We start from the raw sequence: 21,152 nt of genomic DNA on the forward strand, positions 1-21,152 counted from the left end.
TAATCTTTTTTTTCCCCTTTTTTTTAATTGGGAGGGTGATCTTTTTTTAAACCCAGATTCCACCTCATTAGGTGATTTTGAGGATTAATTCGCCAGCGATTCAGAGAAAATGGTTAATGTTTACTGTTGTCGTAATTAGTAATTACATGCATTGGCTCATGGAGTCTTTTTTTCTTTCTTGGTTTGCTTATTTATTTATTTTGGGACTCGGGATCTTTCCATGCGGTGATGGACTCTCTAGCTGTGATATGTGGGCACCGTAGCTCTGCAGCGTGTGGCGTTCTCGTTCACGAACCAGGGATCCAACCCACATCGCAGGGCGAATTCTTTACCCCTGGATCACCAGGAGGAAGTCCCTGCTTCCCTGCTCATGGACTGTTTAATGTCATTTTCCAAGTGAGCAAATTGAGGCTCAGAGAGGGAAAGTGCCCTGCCCAAGGTCACACAGCTGGGAGGTGTCAGAGTTGATTGAAAGCCACGTGGTCTGACTCTAGACTCCCCGCTTTCAGCCACTACATTGTTTGCTTCTAGGAAGTTTGAGGACCTTGGCTGTTATCACCACTAGGGGGTGTAGAAGAGTGCAGAGCACTGGACAGGAAAGCAGGAGACAGAGACATGCATTCAATTCAATCCACGCAGCTATTCGGCAGATAATGAGCATCTACTGAGTGCCAGGCACTGTTCTAGGCACTAAGGATTTGACTGGGAACAAAGCAGACGAGAAGCCCAGCCTTGGAAAGGCAGGCTCATGATCTAGCGGTGGAGACAGATGGTCATTAAATAACTCCATCTGAGGATCAACATTCATGAAGGAAAGTCCAGGGTGCTGTGTCTGAGAAGGAGGTCACGGAAGACTTCTCTGAGCAAGTGATATTTGAGTTGGCATAAACCAGGTGAAGATAAGGGAGGGGAGAGGACTCCTCCGGGGAGAAGACTCAGTCTGTGCAAAGCCTGGAAGGAGGAAGCTTGGCACAGGGAGGAGGGCTGATGAGCACATAAGCTCCACGGGGGAGCCGTTTTGTTTACAGCTCTGTCCTTGCTGCCTGACACAGTGCCTCGAACGCAGTAGGCACTCAGTAAATACTGGCTGGCTGAATGAATGAACGAGTGGATGGATAAACAGAGAAGTGTATGTATGTGTATGGACTTTCCAGGTGGCATAGTGATAAAGGATCCGCTCACCAGTGCAGGAGGCGCTAGAGACGCGAGTTCGATCCCTGGATGAGGTATATCCCCTGGAGTAGGAAATGGCAATGTGGTACTCCAGTATTCTTGCCTAGAAAATTCCATGGACAGAGGAGCCTGGCAGGCTACAGTGCATGGGGTCGCAGAGAGTCAGACACGACTGAGCCCACACACTCGCGTGTATGTATTTATGAATTGGACAGGTGAATGGATGGATCAGTGGATAGGTGGATGGATGGGTGGGTGGATGGATGGATGGATGGATGGATGGGTGAATGGATGGTTGGAGGAATGGATGGATAGCTGAGTGGGTGAATGAGTATATCATTACATGGGTGGATGGATAGATGCAGGCATGAATGAACGGATGAGTTTGCAAAGTACCTACAGACCCACGCCCACTGCGCCTGCAGACACATGCAGACACACACACCCAGAGACACGCACAGTGTGTGTAAACACAGGCTCACCATTTCTCCTGGTGCTCCCGTGGGAGAACCAACGATAAGAACGGAGGCAGACCATGCTGGCCAGGGCCTGTGTGGACAAGGGTCCAGGAAGGCAAACCCTCTAACCAGAGCTACAACCAGCCCAACCCCTGCTGCGGCGCTGACATAATTTCTGGAATAGAAAGAAAATGCTGATTCAGGGATTTGTGTCCCGGGCTGCACGCCAGGCCAGGGAGTGGGACAGAGATGATCCTAGAGAGCTGGGGTGAGTGGCAGTGGCAGACAGGTGGGGCTAAGGCAGAAACACAGGGAACGGGGTAGAGAGATAGAAACAGAGAGCAAATAAAGCGATGGAGACAGAGAGAGACACAGAGACAGAGACACACAGAAAGGCACAGAGACCCAGAGAATGGGAGGCAGACAAAGAAAGTCAGAGGCATGTGGCAGAGCAATTCAAACTCAGGCACACAGAGAGATGAATGAGGCAGGGTTCCAGAGACAGACAGGTAGGGGGAAAAGAAGAACAAATCACAGAGAAAAATGAAGACACGGAGAGATGGGAATTTAAGAGATCCAGATGCCAGAGGGAAGAAGAGACAGACAGACACCCAGAGATGCAGAGAGACACCCAAAGAGAGAAGAAAGAGAGAGCCCCAGAAGACGCAGCTAAAGCCTGAGGCTAAGAACTGGGAAAGGGAGCAACCTTCAACTGAGTGTCTCTTTTGTGTCTGGCTCACATGTGGGTGCTTTGCTGTATCTTGCTTTATTTAAGCACCATTAGCCCTTCAAGTGGAGAAGGCAATGGCACCCCACTCCAGTACTCTTGCCTGGAAAATCCCATGGACAGAGGAGCCTGGTAGGCCGCAGTCCATGGGGCCGTTAAGAGTCAGGCACGACTGAGTGACTTCCCTTTCACTTTTCATTTTCATGCATTGGAGAAGGAAATGGCAACCCACTCCAGTATTCTTGCCTGGAGAATCCCTGGGACAGAGGAGCCTAGTGGGCTGCCGTCTATGGGGTCGCACAGAGTCGGACACGACTGAACCGACTTAGCAGCAGCAGCCCTTCAAGCTACTCCAGTACTCTTGCCTGGTTAATCCCATGGACGGAGGAGCCTGGTAGGCTGCAGTCCATGGGGTTGCTAGGAGTCGGACACGACTTCACTTTCATTTTTCACCTTCATGCATTGGAGAAGGAAATGGCAACACACTCCAGTGTTCTTGCTTGGAGAATCCCAGGGACGGGGGAGCCTAGTGGGCTGCCGTCTACTGGGTTGCACAGAGTCGGACACGACTGAAGTGACTTAGCAGCAGCAGCAGCAGCAGCAGCAGCCCTTCAAGGCAGCATTATTGGCAAGAGAGGAGGAAACAAAGGCTCTAAGAGGAGAAGACATTTGCCCAAGGTTCCACAGCCTGGACATGGCATTTGATGCTAGTCTGTTTGACTCCAGAGTCCATACTCACTTCTTCATTCTATGTTACATCATGTGGACCAACAGGGAGAGGGCAGTGGGCTTGGGGGTTGCTGAGTGCAGGTCACAGTAATAGAGGGGAATCGTCCCTCATTCATTCATTCAACAGTCATGTTCCACACTTTCCTGATGTTGGAGAACCAGAGAGGAGTCAGGGATGGTCTGGAGTGGAAGGCAGACAAAGACCCAAATCCCCAAGCAAGACAGGCAGAGCGCACCGTGTTCAGAGGCCTGGGGTGGGTGGGGGGTGGTGGGGAAGCAGATAAAGAATGTGCACAGAGAGGAGACAGAAAACATAACTGATAGGAGGAGGAGTCAGGGAAGGCTTCCTGGAGGAGGGGGCACTTGAGCTTCTTTTGAAAGGATGAGGGGATTTGGGCACCAGGAAAAGGCACCATGTGGAGAGTGGAGGTGAGGGATTAATTAAATAAAGTAATTAGTAAAAGGTAGCTGAAGAGTGTTTTGAAGGTACCAGGTGAGAGAGGAAGCTAGGACCAGATCATGTATCTGTCAAACGCCTGCCTGAAACGTTGTCCAAGGTGCTGAGGAGCCATGGGGGGCTGAGTACAGGGGAGGGGTCAGCTCTGAGTGCTGAAAGACCCCTCTGAAACCTTGTGGGGAAGAGACTGGAGCATGTGAGGGCAAGAAGGAGTCTGCGGCGGGAGGGTCCAGGCAAGAAAGGACCTTGATACCAGAGTGGGTATTGGGCTTTAGGAATAAAGAGAAGAAAGAGTGGAGTCAGGAAGCAGAAGGGATAGAGTTTGGAGACTGATGGGCTGTGCAGGCTGGGTGTGCCTGTGGCCATTGGGATGAAAAATGTGTCCTCTCCTATAGGGATGAACTTGGCAACTAGAAGTAAAGGACAGTCTCATGGGAGAGAAAAAGACATAAGGATGCTGAGAGGGAGTCTGGGCTGCAAAGGAACTGGATCTGGAAATGAGTCCACTGAAGTCTGGACTGTTGTAATTACCAATGACAGAAACTCAAATAACCTAAGCAATAACACAGAATTAATTGAGTGAGTGACGGCTTCAGGCACAGCTAGATCTAGGTGCCTCAAACATCGTCAGGAACCTGAGTGTTTGTATCTTTGGTTTCTGCTTTCCTCCTGTTGTCTTTGCATTCAGGCAGGCTCTCTCCCCATATGGCAATGTGATGGTCCCCAGCAGCTCAAACCAGCCTCTTAACCTCACTGAAAAAAGAAAGACCCTGTTGTATAATGGATCTGGCAAAAGTCCAAGGTTGACGATCCTAGACTGCTTTTCAGGCTCAGTTTAGTTCAGTCCCTCAGTCATGTCCAGCTCTTTGTGCTTCCATGGACTGCAGCACGTCAGGCTTCCCTGTCCATCACCAACTCCCAGAGCTTACTCAAACTTATGTCCACAGAGTTGGTGATGCCATCCAAGCATCTCATCCTCTGTCATCCCCCTCTCCTCCTGTAGGAGGAAACAGACAGAACAGGCTCTGTGTTGAAAGCAGGACTCCATCTTGGGTCGGACTGTGGACTTTGAGCTATATGCCCAGTATCTATGGAAACGACATACCAACTGGAAAACCAGACCTCCTGGATGGAAGAACTGCAGGGCTCATAACTAGACTCTCCATTGCCTAAAAGAATAACTTAATTATCTGTGTAACCAAATAGAATCATAAATTCTATTATGCTTATTGGGCTATGACCACAGGCCTATTGATAATTGTCCACTGTTAACTACCTAGGCTTAAGGCATATGAATCACGGGTTAACTTTGTATCTTTCTCTTCCTTTGTTCAGACTAGTTTCAGGGAATTTGGGGAGATGGGTTTGGGCACTTACACTTAGGGTATATAAGGTTTTCACAAAAACTGGTTGGGGGGTCCTTGGCTAACAGGAGACTCTGCCTTGGGCCCGCCAGTATAATAAACTGCACTTCACTATCTACATTGTCCTTCTGCGTGAGTTTGTTTCCTGGAACGTGTGGCTACAACACTCCCGCCTTCAATCTTTCCCAGCATCAGAGTGTTTTCAAATGAGTCAGTTCTTCAAATCAGGTGGCCAAAGTATTGGAGTTTCAGCTTCAGCATCAGTCCTTCCAACGAATATTCAGGACTGATTTCCTTTAGGACTGGCTGGTTTGATCTCCTTGCAGCCCAAGGGACTCTCAAGAGTCTTCTCCAACACCACAAATATTAGAGACTCAGAAAATCGAGGTGCTACTACTAAAAAGCAGAGAACCAATGCTTATCAAGCAGGAAGTTAAGGCAATGACCAGTTGAAGTGGAGAGAAGGCTTGAGATACAGGGAACAGAGACAGACTGAGAAAGACAAAATATGGGGGAAAGTCTAGGCTTCTCTCCCCTGCTGAGAGCTCGGCAGACACAAAGAAGAGATGCCCTGTGGGCATCTCTGTGGCTAACCTCCCTCACTCCTAGCCCCTCCCCCATCCACTGGAGGTACCATGGCAACCAGGCCCCCTGCTCACCTTTCCCTCCCCTATATAGAACCCAGTTTCTGTTTGAATCTAGCCTGTATCTAACCAGTTCCTGCGTGAAACAGGGATGAGCGGAGGGCAAGTGGGAACAGAAAAGGGATGACAGAGGGGGGGGAGGACAAGGGGCCCGACAGAGGCAGCTATGAGAGAAGAGAGATGGGGAAAGAGGGAAAAAGGAGACTGGGAGAGATGGGGAGAGAGGTAGGGAGCCAGAGAGGGGGGATAGGGTTAGAGAGAGCCAGAAAACAATGAAGACAGAGAGGGAAGGGGGGATGGGGCGATATTGGGGAAACTGATGGGGGAGATTGGGGAGATGGAAGAAGGGAAGGGGAGAGATGTGGGGAGAAAGAGGGCAGAGAAAACGAGGGAAAGAGTAGAGGAGAGATGGGGAGAGCGACAGGGCGAAGTCAGGATAAAGAAATGGGGAAAGAGGGAGGAAGGGAGTGGGATAGAGACATGGGGAGCAGATGAGGAAGACTGTGCGAGTGTCAGGAGTGGGGAAAGAGGCTCGAGGAGACCGGGGGACGTTGAGGAAGAAAAAGGAAGCTGGGCAAGAAGGAAGTGGGACACACAGAGGGTCCCAGCGATGAAAGGAAACCAGATGCCCATGTGGACTCAGCCTTCCACATTTTTCCCCCGGGCCTTCAAGAACAAGAGGGAGGAAGCAGCGGGGAGACAGAGCTGGGGCGGGTGGCCCAGTCAGAGCTCTTCTCCCCGTCCTCCTGAGACAACCCCCACCCGCCTTCCCAGGATGCAACAGGAGGTGGAGCCCCTGTGCTCCTCCGCCATGGGCAACCCCGGCATGCACAGGGACGCAGGTAACTGTGCGTTTGTAAGCAAGCGTGGGGGTGGAGGGCCTTCATCCGAGCATTGTGTCACAGCCTGCCTTGCGGCCTGGCCGTGAGTGAGTTACTGGCCTTCCAAAGAGAGAGCTACCCCCAACTTCTTGTGTCCACTAGGCAGTACCCTTTAAGGTCGCAAACCGCCATTTCCCGTGAGCCTTTGCAGTTCCTTGGCCAATCGTCTGGACCCGGAACTACGTTTCCCATGAGTCTCTGGGGCCTCAACAACTCTTCTGGAGGACATGAGCCCCTAGAGACTCCCTGCCCTGGCCCCTCACACCCTTTTTGTCTCCACCACCGGACTTAGCCTCTTCTCCCGAAGCTACTCCTTCTCCCTGCTTCCCATCTTTGAATAACCCTGCGACCAACCCAATCCAGACCCCAGGCATTGTTCCGCCGACTCCCGTTTCCTCCCACTGCCATCAGTCCCTAACCCTGTCTTTGTTCTCATTCTCTCTGCCCCGTCCACACATCCCCGGCTCAGGGCTTGTCCTCTTCCAATGGACGCTTTCTCCACCTGACTCCCTGGCCTCCAGTTTCTTCCCTCCCGCCCATCCCCTACGTAGCTCCAGAGAAAACTTTCTGACACCCAGCACTAACCCTTTCTCTCCCTTGCTCGCAGCTCTTCCATGTTCCCCATCACTCCCAGGATAGGGCGCCAGCCCCTCAATCCAGTGTTTGAGGCCCTATGTAGCCTGTGCCAGCTGTCAGGCTCATCTTCCAGGGCTGCCTATTTCCACTCTACTTTAGCACAGCTCATGCTTCATTCATTTTCTCATTGAACATTTCTAAAGTAATATCTTGGTGACAGTTCATTTGGCTAGCAGGTAATACAGAATTGGACTTAAGGAAGTATAAAGAATTGTTGTTCAGTTGCTAAGTTGTGCCTGACTCTTTGCAATCCCATGAACTATAGCCCGCCAGCCTCTATCCGTGGGATTTCCCAGGCAAGGATACTGGAGTGGGTTACCATTTCCTTCTCCGGGGGATCTTCCCAACCCAGGGATCAAGCCCACGTCTCCTGCTTGGTGGCAGGAGATTCTTTACCACTGAGCCATGTGGGAAGCCCAGTATAAAGAATAGGAAAGACATTATCTCACTGTAAAAGACTATAGATGGAGCAGGGTTTGTATTTGGGTGGATCAGCAGCTCAGTGAATGTTATTGAGAAGCCGATTTCTGTTTCCCTGCTTTTTAGTGTGGGATATATCCCTTTTGCACACTAGCTTGCATACCTCATGGTCACCAAATGGCTGCCAAAGTTCCAGGCATCACTTCCAAAGGTTTTAATCTTAAGAATTCCAAATAATCTCTCCTCACATCTCATTGGCAGGCACTAAGCACCCACTCACTCTTGTCTCAATGCCTGGGAAAATGAATGAAATTATAATGATTATTTTAGTCATTGGGTCTATGCATCAGGTGGGAGAAAGTTTTAAAAGAATTTATATCTAATCCTACTTCAGATTCCAGTTAACCAGGATCTCTAGGACTGGGGCCCTAGCATCTATAGTTTTTGACTGCTTGCCAGGCAATTATGATGAGCCGTAGGGGTCGAAGGCATTGGTTTACACTGGATGAGGTATTTCTGAGGATCCTGGGGATTGGTGAGCCTCACCTGGTTCCCTTCCCATCTCTCCCATGGGTGGGGAATGGACACTCCTCAAGTGAGGAATAAGGATGGAAATCATTGACATGGTCTCCTTTCAGGAGTGTTGGCTGTAAGCACCTACTCTGTGCCAGGTGCTAGGCTAGGCACAGCAAATGCTCTAGTGGCAAAACGGACAGTTTCTCTGTCCTCCAGTCTCTGTTAGTGCCTTTGAAAACCTCTTCTGTTTGGAGACCCCCCACCCCACCCCACATCATCTCTAACCTAGACTGAGGCACCCACCTGATAAGTATACTTTATTTATCAATTCAGTTCAGTCACTCAGTCATGTCTGACTCTTTTGCGACCCCATGGACTGCAGCATGCCAGGCTTCCCTGTTCATCAGCAACTCCCGGAGCTTTCTCAAACTCATGTCCATCAAGTTGGTGATGACATTCAACCATCTCATCCTCTGTCGTCCCCTTCTCCTCCTGCCTTCAATCTTTCCTAGTGTCAGGGCCTTTTCCAAGGAGTTAGTTCTTTGCATCGGGTGGCCAAAGTAGTGGAGTTTCAGCTTCAGCATCAGTCCTTCCAATGAATATTCAGGGATGATTTCCTTTAGGATTGACTGGTTTGATCTCTTTGCAGTCCAAGGGACTCTCAAGAATTTTCTCCCTGCTGTGCTAGTTTGTTTCAGTCATGTCCGACTCTTTGCCACCCCACGGACTGCAGCACGCCAGGCTTCCCCAACCTTCACGATAGCCTGGAGTTTGCTCAAATTCATGTTTATTCAGTCGGTAATGCCATCCAACCATCTCATCCTCTATCATCACCTTCTCCTCCTGCCTTCAATCTTTCCCACTATCAGGGTCTTTTCCAATGAGTCCATTATTCGAATCAAGTGGCTAAAGTTTTGGAGCTTCAGCTTCAGCATCAGTCCTTCCAATGAATAATTCACGACTAATTTCCTTTAGGATTGATTGGTTTGATCTCCTTGCAACTCAATGGACTCTCAAGAGTCTTCTCTAACACCAATAGAACTCTAACAGTCCGAAAGCATCAAAACTTTATGTATAGCTCTAGAAAAATTTGAGTGGCATTGAGTTGACCAGTTGGCACATTTTGTAGATCAATATTTGTTCATTTCAGTTTCTCTATTTTCTTTGTGGTACTTTGGAGCCAGTAACATTTTTAGCTTGTCAGGTTGCAAATTTTGGCTTAGGCCATTAGAAAGCCTGTAGGTCCCAAGTGGTTTGCCTGTAGTAATGAATGAAATGACCCAGGCTATTCTCATGCAAGGAAGGCAGACATGACACACGTTATCCCACAAATAATTAATAACCTACAATTGCAAGAAGTACTCCTTAGCTTTGGGTCTGAAGAGAATTCTGGGAATATTCTCTTTTGCTTAAAGACCTTAGTGCCCCACCCACACAACCTGTGATGCCTCTGCATAAAATATCCCTTTCTTTGCAATTTCTTTCTTTCTTCTTTTTTTTTTTAACGAGGAGGGTCTCTGCCATTTCTTTATTTGGCAAATTCCTCTTGTATCCCTTAAGTCTCATGGTAGACATCACCCCCTCCAAGGAGCCTTCCTTGATTGCCCCCAGACTGTCCACCTTGTGACACCTCCACTGTAGCAAGTACTGCACTTTACGGTGACCACTTTCCCCACCACACCAAAAGCTCTTGGAGGGAAGGGTGGAGGTCTCATTAATCTCTTTGTCTGCATCATCCTTCAGGGCACACAGGAGGCCTTGGAGGTGTCTCTTGATGTTTGGAAGTATTATGTTTACTCAATTATTCAATAAATACTCATTTATAAATGTACACCTTTATTAAGTTATGGATATACATTGAAACAAATATATTAAAATCATGGTTGTAATTTAGGAATCTTTATTTGCAATGCCACATTTCACAAGAAACAGTTTTATTCACATTTTAAACATATCACTTTGATGTTGCTAGAGTCATTTTCCAAGTCATTTCACACACTTTTCCAGGGCATATAATTTTATTTCTAAGTTATCTGTGATAGGAATTTAAAAGATTTTTCTCTACTATGGAAAAATTCAAACATTCAAAAAAATAGAGAAAATGTTTAATAAATCCACGCATTCCAATACCTAACTTCAATAACTATCAATATTTTGCTAATCTTGTTGCACCTAGACACCCACACACACAATTTTTTGGGGGACATTCTATAGGACGAATTTGTTTTAAAACAAGTTTTAGAAAACAGACCTACCATGCCATTAATTACAACCAGCAAAAATTTATAAATTGTTCTTGAATATCATCTCATCTAGGATATATTTGAATTTCCCTAATTATTAAAAACTTTCATTTTTTACAGTTGGTTTGTTTTAATTAAGATCCAAACAAAGATATTGTATTGCATTTGATGATTATATCCCTTCAGTCTTCATCCAGTAAATTCTTACAACTAGGTGCCTGGTGCTTTGCTAGGTGCCCAGAGCAGAAGACAAGCCCCTGACCTTATGTTGTTCACATTATAATTAGAGACTCATAGAAATAAATGTAAAAAGGCAGCTGTGATGACAGCCAGTACGTGGTGTTATGCATTCAAGACAGGAACCCTTCACATGCTCAAGGAGACGTGATGAGCTAAGTGAGGGGGAAGAGAGCACCACGTGGATTTACAGCATGTGTCAAGGTCCTGTGGCAGGAGGGGGGTGGGCATGGAGAGTTCAAGTCACAGAAGGGTGATGTTTCTGGAATGCAGCAAGTGAGGAGGTCGATGTTGTCTGATCAGGCTTGAGACATCAGCAGGGTCTGGTCCTATGTGGTCTCGGTCTTAATTTATCCCGAAGACAATGAGAAGTCCTGGGAGGGTTCTGAGGAAAGTGGAGGTGGAGATGTGGTCGGATCTACATTTCAAAATGGTATTCTGAGGCTTCCCTAGTGGCTCAATGGTAAAGAATCCACCTGCCAATGCAGGAGATCACATGGGAAGATCCCACATGCCCTGGGACAACTAAGCCTGTGGGCCACAACTACTGAGGCTGTGTGCTGTGACGATTGAAGCCTGCATGCCTAGAGCCCATGGTCCACAACAAAAGCCACTGCAGTGAGAAGCCTGCGCACCACAACTAGGAAGTAGCCCGTGCTCTCTGCAACTAGAGCAAAACCCATGTAGCAATGAAGAGCCAGCACAGCTCCAAATAAATAAATAACTATAAAACAAACCAAGAAACAGTAGCAAAAAGTGCTATTCTGATGGGATGAATGAAGGAGAGAGACAGAGAGGTTGAGAAGTTAGGAAGCTGTTGTGTAGACAATAGTGGGATGAGAGGCAGCAGCCTGGGGGATTGAGAACATGTTCTGGATCCAGATGGCTCGATTTTTATGATTCTATCGCTTGGGCTGTGTGACCTTGAGAAAATCACTTAACTTCTCTGTGCTTCTCTGTGTGGTGGGGAAGTCCCTAGATGAAACAAGATTGGCAAAATATTGATATTGATTGAAGCTAGGTATTGGAACATTTGGGTTCATTATACATCCTGATGTGAAGAACTGACTCATTTGAAAACACCCTGATGCTGGGAATGATTGAAGGCAGGAGGAGAAGGGGATGACAGGATGAGATGCTTAGATCGCGTTACTGACTCTATGGACATGAGTTTGAGCAAGCTCTGGGAGTTGATGATGGACAGGGAAGCCTGGCGTGCTGCAGTCCATGGGGTCGCAAAGAGTCGGACACTGAGCGACTGAACTGAACTGAACTTAAACTACACTACCTCAGAAGTTGTTGTGAGGATTCAGTGGAAAGAACTTTAAAAGGTGTTTGGCTTTGCAAAAGGGACTGTAAACATGTAGTTATTGTTAAGTGGACAGACTTGAGAAGGAGATTACTGCATTGGAAGGATGGAAGGGAGGCCAGGATGGCCAGACAGAAATGCAGAGAGCTCAGCAGAGGGACCATACGTGACGCAGGGCAGGTGGTTCTCAGAGGGGATCTGTTTAAAATGCAGATTCTCATCCTGTAGGTCTGGAGGGGACCCTGAGAGGCTCCCCCAGACCACACATTGAGGAATGAGTCCCCATAGCAGGGGAGGACTTTATCCTGAAGGCAAGAGAAAGCCTCTGGAAATTTGTGAGTCTCTGAGAGTACATCATGAGAAACGCTGGGGTGGAAGAAGCACAAGCTGGAATCAAGATTGCCGGGAGAAATATCAATAACCTCAGATATGCAGATGGCACCACCCATATGGCAGAAAGTGAAGAGGAAATAAAAAGCCTCTTGATGAAAGTGAAGTGGACAGTGAAAAAGTTGGCTTAAATCTCAACATTCAGAAAACGAAGATCATGGCATCTGGTCCCATCACTTCATGGGAAATAGATGGGGAAACAGTGGAAACAGTGTCAGACTATTTGGGGGGGCTCCAAAATCACTGCAGATGGTGACTGCAGCCATGAAATTAAAAGACGCTTACTCCTTGGAAGAAAAGTTATGACCAACCTAGATAGCATATTGAAAAGCAGAGACATTGCTTTGCTAACAAAAGTCTGTCTAGTCAAGGCTATGGTTTTTCCAGTGGTCATATATGGATGTGAGAGTTGGACTGTGAAGAAAGCTGAGCGCCGAAGAATTGATGCTTTTGAACTGTGGTGTTGGAGAAGACTCTTGAGAGTCCCTTGGACTGCAAGGAGATCCAACCAGTCCATTCTGAAGGAGATCAGCCCTGGGATTTCTTTGGAGGGAATGATGCTGAAGCTGAAACTCCAGTACTTTGGCCACCTCATGTGAAGAGTTGACTCATTGGAAAAGACTCTGATGCTGGGAGGGATTAGGGGCAGGAGGAGAAGGGGACGACAGAGGATGAGATGGCTGGATGGTGTCACGGACTCGATGGACATGAGTCTGAGTGAACTCCGGGAGTTGGTGATGGACAGGGAGGCCTGGCGTGCTGCGATTCATGGGGTCGCAAAGAGTCGGACATGACTGAGCGACTGAACTGAACTGAAGGGGACCCCAAAAGTCGGAAGGGAAATGGGGTTAGTAGCGAGTCCCAGCTCTGGGGTATCCCACAGCTGGGTGGGGCAGGGTGGAATCTGGGGCTGAGACACAACAGCCGAATAACTGGCAGAGGAGCTATCCTGGGAGTGGCATAGCCAGTCACTTGGTGATGTCATTTAAGCAGAATAAGGTGTGAGGAGTGCTCAGGGCAACCGATGTACTTGGGTTTTCCATCCCCAGGAGTGCTCCTTGTGGATCGAGAGACCCCAGAGGAGATGCAGGCGCGGAGCCTGGGCAGACCTGTCAAATCCTCGTGAGTGGTCCTTGGCCCCGTGATTTCTGACCTCAGCTTCTCTAAGCTCGAGGGCACCGACCCCTGACCTTGGGAGGTCCCTGTCCGCTGGCTGTTTTCCCAGGAAACAGTATCTGCGTCAGGTCATTGCAGAATACGAGGCGCTGGACCGAGAGCTCCCGTGCATCCGGAAGTTCCCTATGCCGCCTGCCGCTCAGCCGCTTTGTCTGTGCATGGAGACCTCGGTGAGTGGCCCTCCCCCAGCCCGTGACCCCATATCCCTGCTGGGGCGGTGGACAGGACTTGAATCCAAGGTCCACAGCTCAGCAGCTGAGGGCCTGGCGCCAGGATAAGTGGCTGAAAATGTGAATTTGTCAAAGGGGCCGTCGTTGAGAGAGGCGGAGAGAAGGGAGACAGAGGACAGGGGGAATCCTGCTAATCCGTCTACTAGGAAAATCTGTAAAATGGACAGATAGTGCAAAAACTCATTTTTAAAAAGCTTAGGTGTTTGACAGATTCAGTGAAGTGGTTATGCCGTGTATGGTTTCTGTGGCCATTCCTGCTTCAGCAGAGGTAGCTATTAAGGTCTTACCCTTTAATTTGAGAATTAAATGAGGCTTGCCAGCACAAGCCTCTGAATGTTCCCTCGGCTGATCTGTGTCACTTTACCCTGACGAAGGGATCACCGTTCTTGTTGACAAGGCCAGTCCACACTCCATTGCTTCTCTTCGTGTCTTTGAACATGAAACAACCCCATCCCCGCCTCCGCCGCTCAACATACACACCCAAGTCTAGCAGGAGGTGACCAATTTCTTGATTTCACTGTAGCTTCTTGGCAGTTTTATATATGACATATGCTATCACCCTCCACACTGCAATCTGAGACTGAAAGGTGGTTAGTGGTCAGTGTGTTTTCTGAATGTTAAATAGATTGACAAGATGTCAACCCCTCCCCCACGATCCTTATTTATTGACAAAGGAACAGTCCTTAAAATGCTAATATGACTATAAAAAGAAAAATGTACAGCTTAAATCCTTGCGGAAATCTTCAAGGGCTGCCAAAACTTCACCATCCAACGCAGGTTTCTGGAAAAGTTTTCAATAGATAGGCAAAGTTGGCCAACTGGTGAATCATTCAGCCGACTGTTCATTGACTTCTGGCAAATCGGCTTGGTGAGGATTGATTCTTTTGTCTGAGAATCACCTAGAATGGCAGCAGATGCCTTTCTACCTGAAAGATTCCTATCCTCCTCGCTCTGGCAGGTTCTGCAGGTGGGTCTAGGGTGGGGACTTTTGCACCTGGACTTAACTCGGCCCGACATCCCCAGCCTGAAGAGGACCTTACCCACGTGGAGGTGCTGGAGGCCCTGGAAGCCGAGTTCCCTGGGGCCATGGAGAGTGGGCGCGTGAGCAGCATCCGCTTTGAGAACATGAACGTCATCTGTGGGACTGCCGGACGCCGGGACCGGTGAGTCCTTGGTGGGGGTGAAGGGCCTGGAGTGGTAGGCCCGCAGTGAACACGATGAGGGGGCGGAGCCGGGAGTGAGGGCGGAGAGAGGTGGGGCGGGGACTTTGGGTGGGCGTGGCCAGGAGCTAACAGAAGGTGCGGGCCGACAGGAAGCGCAGCGAGGGGCGGGGCTGGGAAGGGACAGACAGTGAGGGGGCGGGGCCGGGAGTGAGGGCGGAGAGAGGCGGGGCGGGGCGGAGACCTTGGGTGGGCGTGGCCAGGAGGTGCGGGCCAACAGGAAGCGCATCAAGGGGCGGGGCGGGGAGGGGACAGAAAGTGAGGGGGCGGGGCCTGGAGCCCCCAGTGAAGGTTGTGGTAGATAGAAGGACCCCTACCTGGCTGAAAGGCGGCACTAGCGGTAAAGAACCCGCCTACCAATGCAGGAGAAGAGACACGGGTTCCATCCCTGGGTGGGGATGGTCCCTTGAAGGAGGGCATGGCAACGCACTCCAGTATTCTTGCCTGGAGAATCCCATGGACAGAGGAGCCTGGCGGGCTAGTGGAACCTGATGGGCTACGGTCCATAAGGGAGCAGAGTCGGTCACGACTGAAACGACTTTGTATGCACCCACACGGGAGCCTAGAAGGAGCGAAGCCAAGAGTGGGTGCGGTGGGGGAGCAGGGCCAGGTGAGATCGGAAAAGAAGGCGGGATCTGGAGAGAGGAGCCAGACTTTCAGTGACCCAGGTGGTGACGGGGATGCGCAAGACCGAGGAGTGGGGGTCTGAACACGGGACAGCAGCTATGAGCCTGAGCACCTTGCAGGGCGGGGTCAGAGTGATCCCGGGGGTCTAGACTGTCTGGTGGAGGGCGGGACCAGGCCTGAGAGCAGCACTGAAGGGGCGGGGCGGCCAGTGCAGTGGCGGTTTAGAAATATGGAGCCTCGACAGAACCGGGCTGAGGGAAGACAGAGCCTAGACTGACCCCTCTGAGGGTCAAAGAACAGATTGACCCCGACGAGAGTGCAGGCCAGGCGAGTTTAGGGACGCAGCGATGGGTTGAGGGACGAGTCGGTCGGTAAACGAACTCAGAGATCAGGCAAGGACTCTTCAGCAACCAGAGGCGGGGCTGGGGCCGCCAGCGATTCCCCCTCCGTCTCCGCCCCGCTTCTCTCCCCTTGGCCTTGTCCCCTCACAGGTGGCTCATCATGGTCACGGACTTCCAGACTCGCTCGCGCCTGCTGCGCTCAGGGCTTCGACTCCGCGGGAACCTGCATTCTCTCGTGCGCCACGACGAACTGCTGCTGAGCGATTACCGCCTGCACCTGCGCCGCTCCCTGGTCCGACGGCGCATGCTCGAGGCTCTCGGGGCGGAGCCGACCGAGGAAGACTGACATTTGGGGGGGGCGGGCCCCGGCTGCGCTTGCGCACTGCCCCGCTGGCTCGGGATACCCACCGGGAACCTCAGAGGAAAAGGGGAGTTGCCTCCCCAGGAAGGAGGCGGGGTCGGCTCGAGGGGGTGGATACTGTGAGTTTAATTATAAAGAATGACCTGGTACAAAAGCCATTTCTCTCTGCAAAATCTTGGTGGGGAGTCTGGGGGAGGGTGGTGACGGGGGGTAGAGACGAACCCCCATGATATAATTCCGCCTCCCTAGTCTTCCCCTAGTCCCTGCGAATGGACGCCTGGGTCGCAACCCCTTGAGGGGTGAATTCCGAGGCCCGCGAGAGGGAAGACCGGGGCCCCGTGGATTTGAACGCGTGTGATCCCTGTCCCAACGAGAACCAGACGTCCTCATCCGCCCCCCTTTTCCTCCTCCCAACCCCCCTTGGAAGACAATTCTCGGGCTTTATTTCAGGTTTTTTTTTTTTTTTCTGGATTTTTTTGTGTGTTCTAGGTTTTTTTTTTTTTTTGTATTTTCTTTTGTTATTGTTCCTCTTTTTGCTTTGTCGCTTCTCTCCGCCCCGCGCTGCCCCCAATCCAGTACCTTCCCCCTCCCCAGCCCAACCTCTCCTACCCCCCTCCCCCCCCCCCACACCCTCCCCAACCCCGCGGCACCCATCCAGAATGAACAAGCCCTTGATAGACGAGCGCCGCGCAGGCCCCCTGCGGACGGGGGGCATCCGACAAGGGGGAGGGGGCGGGTAGGGGCCCAGCGCGACCTCCGCCCCTCTCCTCGCCACCCCTCCCCCCTCCCACGACCCTCCCACAAGGTTCCCCGCAGATCCCTGACGTGGTAAGGAGGGAGGGTTGCAAGCACCCTCCCCCCAAGGACGGAGCGCCCCCCCCCTCGGGGGTAGGGGGCAGCAGAGGGGGAATGGGCTTGGGGGAAGGAGGGGGAGCTCCCTTCTTTGGCAGCTGAACATGGTGGGGATCAGGGGCGATGCCCTCCCCCTTTTGCCCACAGTAGGGGAGGGGGCTTTCCAGGGGAAGGGGGTGGCTTAGAATTTCCAAGCCCTAGGAATAGAGGGACAGGGAAGCGTGCAGGAAGGGACAGCCATGCTGGAGGGAGGAGTTTCTGGGAGAGACGGAAAGTTTAGGAGATGGGGGGGGAGGCGGTGTCGTCGTGCAAAATGGATGGACCGGAAGTCAGAGGAGGGAGGAGCTGAAAGGGCAGACTGGGGCAGGGAGAGGAGGAAGCCAGGAAGCAAAGAGGGCAGGAACTGAGAGTGCACAGGGTCTTCTCTTGACAGAAAAAGTGTCCAGAGCTAAGAGAACAGGCAGAGTGCAAATGATCATAAGAGCTGATCTTTGGGGGCAGGAAAAAAAAAAACTGCCAGGAAAAGAAACAATAATACAGGCTCAAGAGCGTGTGGAATGGGATGAATGTGCAAAAGGAAAGAGGCTGCAGAGTTCTCCAAGAGATGGTAAAAGTTACCCAAGAACAACCAGAAATTCAAGCATGAGCGTGCAAGGCAGGGCTGCGGGGTGCAAGAGCCTAGTTAAGGACGAAAAGACGGCTTCAAGAGAGCAGGGGACGTGCTGGGGAGAATGCGTGTGCAAGAGCGGGCGTGCAAGAAGCTGCATCAAAGAACTGACAGTGGAGATGGACAAGGATCTGGGAAACGACGGGGCGAGGGAGTGGGGAAGCCTGGCAAAGAGGAGAAGATATGGCTCCTGGGAGGCGAGGGTGCAAGCAACAGTGGGTGGGGGGAGGGGCAAGGAGGTGGCGTGGGAGTGTCACTGTGAGACGGAGGGGTGGGTAGAGTGAGAATGTGGGGGTGCAGGATTAAGGGGAGAGGGTGCTTCAGGAGAACGGAGGCGCGAGTTTAGGGGGAGGCGCACGGCCTGAGAGAGGGCGAGGGAAAGGGTGTCCCAAGTGTGTCTGCAGCAAGGGCCCAGAGATTCTTCAGGAGAGAGGGGTGGGGGTGGGGGTGGGGGAGGGCGCCCGTGGGAAGTCTGAGACCAAGGGGGTGTGGAGCGTGGGGAGACAGACGCTGTGGTGTGCCAGGGAAGCCGAGCGAGCCGGAAGCAAAGGCAGGCGGAGGAAGCCAAGGCGGAGCGCGCAAGACAGCCAGAGGGCGCATTTGTGCAAAATTGTAGCCCAGGAAGGGGAGAGAGGTGAGCAGGCGTGCAAAGGGGCGTGCAAGAGCCTGGGGGGCGGGGGCTGCTGTGTGTGCTGGGGAGAGGGGAGGGTGGGGAGAGCCAGGGGCTTGGAGAAGGGGGGAAGGGTGGTTAGAGGGGCGGCAGATGGTGGAATCTGAGGGCGGCCCCTTCCTCTGCCGCCTGGGGGACGACCCCCAAGCGGTCAGGCTCAGGGCTGGCCCTCTATGGCTCTGTCTGTCCCCCGCTCCCCAGAATCGACCCTTCCCTCCTTCTCCACCCCCTCTCTGTGATTTCCTCCAGCGCCCCTCCGCTCCCCCTACCCCTTCACACACACACACACACACACACACCGCCTCGTGTCAGCTGCCCCCTCCTGTGAGGTGCAAATGTCTGGCCGGGATCAGGCCACCTGGTGACCTCCGGCCTTGGGAGACAAGGGTCAGGGCGCAGTTCTAGCAGAGTCCCTGGCCCGGGGAGAGAAGGACGGTTGGGTTGGGGGGGGAGGGGCGGTCAGAGGTCAAGAGGCCAGCAGGCTCAGGGGTTCTGCGGACGGGCTGGTCCGTCCAGGCCAGCCATCACCTCTCCAGGAAAAACTTGAGCGCCCGGTCGATGTTCATGCGGTGCCCCACCCTGGTCACCCCCAAATCGACGTAGTCCTCCTTGGTCAAGGCGGGGAGGTGGGAGCCATCGATCTCGTGGTCCAGGAACCGGGCCCGGTGTTCGGCCAAGCCCAGCCACTCTAGCCAGTCAGCCACATCGAACTTGGTCCAGAAGCCCAGCGGTTTAGCGCCGAACGGCTTGTCCGGGGGCAGGGAAAGCAGGCGGGTCGGTGAGAGGGAGCGGGAGGCCCCCGACAAGGCCCCGCCGAGACCCCCGGACATCCCGGGGTGCGGCGGTACAAAGACGGGGGCGAAGGGGTCAGCCGAGCCTCCTGCCCCTCCGGTGGGGGAGCCTCGGATGTCAAAGAGGCCCGGGTAGAGGGGTCCGGAAGGCAGGATGGGTAGGGACGAGGGCCGGGGCGCAGGGCTGACCTTGTGCTCCGAGGCGGGCAGCAATGAGGGGCTGGGGGCCCGGCGGAGCAAAGGTGGGCGCATCTCGAACTCCACGCCCTGGAGGTGGCGGGCGGACGTGGAGGAGGAGGAAGCCGATGGGGAGGTGGCCCCCGGGGCTGCAGCGGCTGAAGGGGACACCGCGGTTCCCGTGGGGAGTGGCGGCAGAGGTGGTTTGGACCAGTTCTGAAACAGGCTGCTCACAGGTTTGGAGAGGAGCGAGGACTGGGAGTCTTCTGAGAGTCTGGAATGTGATACGGGGCGGGGGGTGGAAGGGAAGGGTGGGGGGGGGGAGGGCAAGGGTGGGGCGAGGAAGAGGCAGAGGTCAAGATACAGGGAGAGAGGAAGAGAGACCAGGGGCGCGGGGTAGAGAGATGGGAAGAGATGGAAGGAGCGAGCGAGGGGGTAAGATGGATGTCAGGACAGAAAATGAAGGGAGAGAAAAGTGAGAGGACAGGGAGGGCGACAGTCGAGAGAGATGAAAGAAAAAGAGACATTAAGTGATAATAATAATAATCGCCACCACTTACTGATGCTCACGTGTGCCAGGCATTGTTCTAAGTGCTTTTACAGATCGCATCTCAATGGAATCCCCGTGACAGCCCTGATGCAGGTTACTATTATTATCAGCAGCACAGAGAGGTTAAGTATCTTGCCTAAGGACACACAGCCAGGAAGTGGCAGAGCCCAGTTATATGGCACCAAAGTCTGAGCTCTTAACCACTCCCCTATACTGCCTTTCGGGGTATGGCCAAGTCACAGCAGAGTGGAAGACAGGGAGACGGTGAGAGAGGAACAAAAAAAGAGGAGGAGCATTCAGGGGAGAGAGATGGAAGGGGACAGGGGACAGAGAGAGAGAGAGAGAGAGATGAGGAGAGGGCGATGAAAGAGAGAAGAAACGAGGGGAGAAAAGGATTCCCCTCATCCCTTTAGCTCCCTCCACAACAGTCCCTGCCTCGGGGCCTTTGAACGGTTCCCTCAGCTTAGCACTCTGTTCCCTCCAGGAGCCATACAGTTCGCTCCCTTCCCTCCTCCAGTCTCTGTTCAGCTTGCCTTTTATTTGAGACACCTCTCCTGAACCATCCCATTATTGTATTTTTTCCCTAGGATGACCGCAATGACTGTTTCCTGTCTGACCTCCACCTCTGCGTATCAGGCTGTGAGCTCTATAAGGGATATGCTTTGCTTGTTTTGTCCACTGCAGGATTCCCTCCCTCTCCCCCTGAAGGGCACCGGGTAACAGAGATGGCAAGTCAGTCATTGGTGGATGGGTCAACTAAATTAAGCATCCTTTCCTCTGTCATCTGTGAGATGCCTTAAGATCTCAAAGACCTCAGAAACCACCTTAGAATATCACTGTAAGGATATCAAACCCTTGAGCAGAATTAGAGTAAGCTCTGAAGAAGGACAAGAGGGTTAAAAAACCTCTCTCCACTCGCTCTGTGTGTCTGGGTCAGGAATGTGACTATACTTTCCCTTCGATTAGAAGGGCTTGAACTTTGAGCTGATTCCAACTAGCTAGCTGCTTTGGAAAACTTCCTGCATCTTCCCAGATTCCTCCATCTATACCTGATGGCCTTTTAAGAGACCCCCCCCCCCTCCTCCATCTCATGGTACAGTTGGCCTCAAAAACCCTTTTAGGTGAGTTCTATGCCTTCCTCCTTCTACAGAGAGGTAGATTCCTTTGCTGAAGGTCACCCAGTTAGCAAGTGCAGGGCTGGAAGCAGCCCCCCCCCCCCCCCACTAAACAAAAAACAAAAACCTAGCTCCAGAACCATGCTTGGACATGGCTTTAGGACAACCATGCCCTTAAGCCTCTTGTCTTG

The 21,152-nt window shown here is 51.9% G+C and overlaps 1 protein-coding gene across 2 annotated transcripts in view; it reads right to left on the minus strand.

Annotated features, from left to right (window-relative positions):
• Window positions 1–16,241: 16,241 nt before the first annotated feature.
• Window positions 16,242–21,152, minus strand: part of SHANK1 (SH3 and multiple ankyrin repeat domains 1) — a 54,055-nt gene continuing 49,144 nt past the window's right edge. For both annotated transcript variants that reach the window (XM_060398785.1, XM_042230989.1), the window contains exon 25: window positions 16,242–19,570. In XM_060398785.1, the coding sequence (XP_060254768.1) occupies window positions 18,853–19,570 (718 nt within the window). In that variant the 3' untranslated portion in view covers window positions 16,242–18,852. The remainder of the gene's footprint in view (window positions 19,571–21,152) is intronic.

The sequence above is a fragment of the Ovis aries genome, chromosome 14, assembly GCF_016772045.2.
Source record: "Ovis aries strain OAR_USU_Benz2616 breed Rambouillet chromosome 14, ARS-UI_Ramb_v3.0, whole genome shotgun sequence".
NCBI classification, from domain to species: Eukaryota; Metazoa; Chordata; class Mammalia; order Artiodactyla; family Bovidae; genus Ovis; species Ovis aries.